The sequence below is a fragment of the Alligator sinensis genome, unplaced genomic scaffold (assembly GCF_000455745.1).
Source record: "Alligator sinensis unplaced genomic scaffold, ASM45574v1 scaffold1065_1, whole genome shotgun sequence".
NCBI classification, from domain to species: domain Eukaryota; kingdom Metazoa; phylum Chordata; order Crocodylia; family Alligatoridae; genus Alligator; species Alligator sinensis.
Genome location: NW_005842812.1, coordinates 658,721 through 663,458, shown reverse-complemented (window position 1 = coordinate 663,458; position 4,738 = coordinate 658,721). Strand labels below are relative to the sequence as shown.

General features: G+C 60.8%; 1 protein-coding gene across 3 annotated transcripts in view; it reads right to left on the bottom strand.

Annotated features, from left to right (window-relative positions):
- Nucleotides 1-4,738, bottom strand: part of LOC102370921 (17-beta-hydroxysteroid dehydrogenase type 6-like) — a 14,671-nt gene that overhangs the window by 7,401 nt on the left and 2,532 nt on the right. The window contains exons 2-4 of one of the 3 annotated variants that reach the window (XM_006035225.3): nucleotides 4,610-4,738; nucleotides 4,351-4,514; nucleotides 2,419-3,817 (exon numbers count right to left, since the gene is read on the bottom strand). The exon at nucleotides 4,610-4,738 is cut by the window's right edge and continues 33 nt beyond it. The exons of the other annotated variants lie outside the window; for them this stretch is intronic. Of the exons in view, the coding sequence (XP_006035287.1) occupies nucleotides 3,597-3,817; nucleotides 4,351-4,514; nucleotides 4,610-4,738 (514 nt within the window). The 3' untranslated portion in view covers nucleotides 2,419-3,596. Of the gene's footprint in view, nucleotides 1-2,418; nucleotides 3,818-4,350; nucleotides 4,515-4,609 lie in introns of those variants that run through there. 3 annotated transcript variants of the gene reach the window in all.

Here is a 4,738-nt window from a genome sequence, read left to right as displayed (position 1 = left end):
AAGGGAGACTTTCCTAATAAGCCCCTGACTTGGGGAAGTGCCCCAAGTGCCTGTATTGGGTCTAGTGCCCATTGGACGATCAGGCCTGTGTTCTCCAAGGTGCGCAGAGCCAGAAGTGAGTCCAGAGCCTTGGATGGTGGCAGCGGGAACCCAGGCTAGCGGGCGTGCTCCAGGGAAGGGGTCGGCCAGACGGGAGGCACGCCAGGGAGGTACTCGGAGCCTGGAAGGTGGTCGGGCGCAGGGAGGTGGGCGGCTCAACGCAGGAGCGCCCCCTACTGGCCCGCCATAGTACCCACAAGGCAGAGCCCAGTCCCTCCAGCGAGGCTCCCCATGTGCTGCAAGCGAGCAGCCTGCAGACGCGGCCAGAGCAGGCGTGTGTCTGTGTCTGTGTCTGGGCAGGAACCCACCCAGCACAGAGCTGGGCAGCTGCACGTGCCCATGGGCTCCTCAGGCCTTTGGTAGTGTGAAGCTCACTACCCTGGTGCCCAGGGGGAGCTGAGCAGAAGCGCACCTGACCCCTGCTCCTGGGCCGAGCGAAGCAAGGCAGGCCCGGCTGCACCCGCATTAGAGACCCAGACCTGGGCTGTGATGCAGGGCCCCTGTGAAGCCTGCTTTATCCCTCGGTTGCATGGGCAACATGCACATGCACATGTGTGTATGCATGCACACACAGATCGCAAAGTGAGTGTCGGACCCCATTTTTGCACTGACAGGGCAGTAGCAGCCCAGGCAGGCTGGGGGGTGCTAATCTCTCCCCTAGAGAGGCTGGTGTAGCTGGTGACGGGTGCAGTGCCTTGGATGTCCCATGTGTCCACAGTCCTCCGGACAGCCCCAGCTCTGTCCCCATCCCCATGGGGCACTGACTGCTCAAGGCACTGACCAGCACCCAGTCACGGCTCCCGTTCAGCTGCTCTTCAGACAAACACGACGGGGAATCCTACCAGTCCATGGAGCCTTGTGCAGCTGGGAGGCCGGGTGGGTCACGTCAGGTCCTGGCTGGTCGGACCGTAGGGCTCAGCCTCGCCAATTGGTGAAAACCGAGCACCTCCCCCCGTCAGGCGTGGGGCCGAGGTCAGCCGGGATCTGGGGGCAACGGGCAATGATAACAAGAGTCCGTGTTTCTGGCCGGGCCTACACAAACAAACACCTGATTCCAGGTTGCTCCCTGAAGGCTGCGGGGAGCAAAAGGGACTGGACGGACATCTCCGCTGTTCCCCAGGCTGCCCCTGGGCTTGTTCCCAGCTCCCCGGGAGCCTGAGCTCTAGGGCTCATACTGCCCCAGGATCCCAACTCCCCTGGGCACCTGTGGACCTCTGGCAGGGGCAGCTTTGGAGTCATTCATGTGCCGGGAACATGGAGAAAGTCCCCGGTGGCAGAGCCACAGCTCAGTCATCCCCTCTCCTCTGTGCTGGGGTCGGGGCACCCTCCCTAACAACAGGGCAATAATTAACTGCCCTGGACTCCTTCATCACTCCCAGCTCCAGTGGCCACTTATTAACAAGGTTGCAGCCTTGTGCATGGGGCTTTCTATGGGAGGGAGAACAGCGTCCCAGCCAGCAAGGGCAATACGGCCTAGCCTGGTACCAAGGAGAGATCCAAGGGGGGCTTGTGCTGCAGACAGTAACAACTGTTTGGGGAGAAGTGGACACACCAGAGGGCAGGGAACAACTACAAGCAGACCTGGACAGGTTGGACAAATGGGCAGAAAACAACAGAATGCAATTCAACAAGGAGAAATGCAAAGTGCTGCACCTGGGGAGGAAAAATGTCCAGCACACCTACAGCCTAGGGAATGACCTGCCGGGTGGCACGGAAGTGGAAAGGGATCTTGGAGTCCTAGTGGACTCCAAGATGAACATGAGTCGGCAGTGTGACGAAGCCATCAGAAAAGCCAATGGCACTTTATCGTGCATCAGCAGATGCATGACGAATAGATCCAAGGAGGTGATACTTCCCCTCTATCGGGCGCTGGTCAGACCGCAGTTGGAGTACTGCGTGCAGTTTTGGGCGCCGCACTTCAAGAGGGATGTGGATAACCTGGAGAGGGTCCAGAGAAGGGCCACTCGTATGGTTAAGGGCTTGCAGGCCAAGCCCTACGAGGAGAGACTGGGGCACCTGGACCTCTTCAGCCTCCGCAAGAGAAGGTTGAGAGGCGACCTTGTGGCTGCCTATAAGTTCATTACGGGGGTAAAGAAGGGAATTGGTGAGGCTTTACTCACCAAGGCGCCCCCCGGGGTTACAAGAAATAACGGCCACAAGCTAGGAGAGAGCAGATTTAGACTAGACATTAGGAAGAACTTCTTCACAGTTCGAGTGGCCAAGGTCTGGAGCGGGCTCCCAAGGGAGGTGGTGCTCTCCCCTACCCTGGGGGTCTTCAAGAGGAGGTTAGATGGGCACCTAGCTGGGGTCATCTAGACCCAGCGCTCTTTCCTGCCTATGCAGGGGTCAGACTCGATGATCTATTGAGGTCCCTTCCCACCCTAGCATCTATGTATCTATGAATATATGAAACCCGTATCCCTACCATGCCCCCCACACATCAGTTAGGAGCTCACACACGACCTGCGTTAGCCTCTGTATTGCCAGACTGTGAGACGTGACCCTGGCTTTTGCTGTTCTTCAGGGAACACGGAAAATCAGACTTTCTCGGGGGAAGGAGGCCTTGCCCTCTTGGCCTGGCAGGCAGACTGGATTCAGCGGGGCACGTTCCTTTATTGTGGGCGCTGCTGTGAGCGGGATGCTGTGGCGCCGGGCAAACGGGACCGGGAGATATGCCCTGCCCCAAGGAGCTTACAGTCTAGGAGCAAGAGCAGGTGGGCGCCGGCAGGCAGGTGGCAGAGGGAGCCCCAGGAAACACAGCGTAGCTTGGTACGGATGCAGGGCAGTGGGGGGCAGACCAGGCTGCAGCCTGGCACAGAGCTCATACGTCCCATGCCGCAGCCCCTCAGGGGAAGACAGCCCCTGTCCAACGTGCCCACTCACACCACTGCTGCAGCTTTGTTGCAGAGGCTGTGGGGAGAATCGGTCCCCTGGAGCTGGGGCCTTTTGGGCCACGAATGGGCTGGGCTGGTTCTGCATGGCCTTGGACATCACTGGGGTCCCCAGCATCACACAAGCTCCCCACTGCTTGGCTGTGTTTATTCCCCAGGCAGCTCCTAGAAGCCACCGTGCGGGTCCCTGTTTCAGGAGCTGCCCTGAGCTCTCCCGTTATCCCTGTTGCAGAACAAGCCCAGGGGAACCAGAGCTGCTACCTGAGCCCAAGCACCAGGGCCCTGCCCAGCCCCGGAGCAACAGGGTCCCACCAACCCCAGCGCAGTAAGTCCCCCATGCTCAGCTGCTCTGCCTTTCTCAGCATGGCTAGCAAGTGTCCTGCAGTGCCCCTGGGAACTCCTCCGGGTTTTCCTTGCACACTAATTGCTTGTTAATCACTTGTTACCCCCTCCCCGCAAGTGTCTGCAGGGTCTGGTCAGAAGAATTAAGCAGAGGAACCCGGTCCCTCGCTGTAGGGAGTAAGGGGAGTGAGGGGCTTAGCTCTGCTGTGTTGGGGATATGGATCCAAAGCCACCCACCCCCCAGACTCCCCCTACCTCCTCCCCTTACACAGCCTGGGCTGGTTTGGGCCAAGACCAGGTCAGCACCAGGTCGGCCACGGCTGTAGGCATGTAGGAGAGGGGGATGAAGAAGAACTGGGCGTCCCAGCCGCCGGAGTAGCGGGTGCGGGGGTGCTGGGCGGTCAGCGCGTGCTCCATGCAGTCGGTGACCAGGTGTAGGTTGGAGCTGCACCCCTCCTGCAGCTTCTCCTGGGACAGCCTGTAGACTGAGCAGAGCCAGGGTGGGGGGTCAGCCCGGGGCAGAGCCTCGGGCATGGGCAGGCAGGTGCCCAAGTCTGCAGACAGCCTGCGGCCAGGGTCTGAGCAGGCTGGCAACATGCAGTCACTTCTCTCCCACCCACATGAACACAGACACGCTGCACGGGCACTCAGCATGCAACACTCACGCCCAGCCGTGTTTTGCCATGGCTTCCCCCAGGTCACTGCCACAGGGCTCCTGGGAAGAGCTGCATCCCGCTAAATGCCCTCCAGCCCTCCAGCAGCGCTCGCTGCGAACCGGCCCATGCAGCCTTGGGGAGGCGTGACGTGGCATGATCTGGCGTGTTGTATGTAGCTGGCAAAGGGGGCTGTTTGGATCCTGCCATGCACACATGGTTCCTTCAAGGAGAGGCCCTGGCTGCAGGACGGCGGAGAGAGCAGGGAGCAGACCACAGACGATGTGCTGGGCCCTCTATTGCCTCTGGAAGCACCCCCCCCCCGCCGACTCCCCTCGCCCCGAAGAGGACAGAAGAGTGCTCACTGCTCTCGAAGTACTGCTGCCCGTAGCTCTCCCGAACCTCCGGCGAAGCACGCTGCCATGCCTGCTTCAGGCAGCCCAGGTTGTCCTCAACGTGTGTCATGGGCGTGCGGAAGTAGCCCGGCTCCACCATTGCCACCTTTACCCCGAAGGACCGGAGCTCGCGCCTGGGACAGAGGCAGTGGTCACGCCTCGCCACAGCCCCACAAATGCCTCCCGTCCAGCGCCGTGGCCCAAGGGGCAGCCCGTGGCCCCACATTACCTGAGCAAGTCGGAGAAGGCCTCCACACCGTACTTGGAAGGGCAGTAGCCGCCACCATAGAAGGCCAGTCTGCCCAGGATGCTGGCCAAGTTGACAACGCGGGCCCGGGCTCTGCGCACCAGGGGGAGC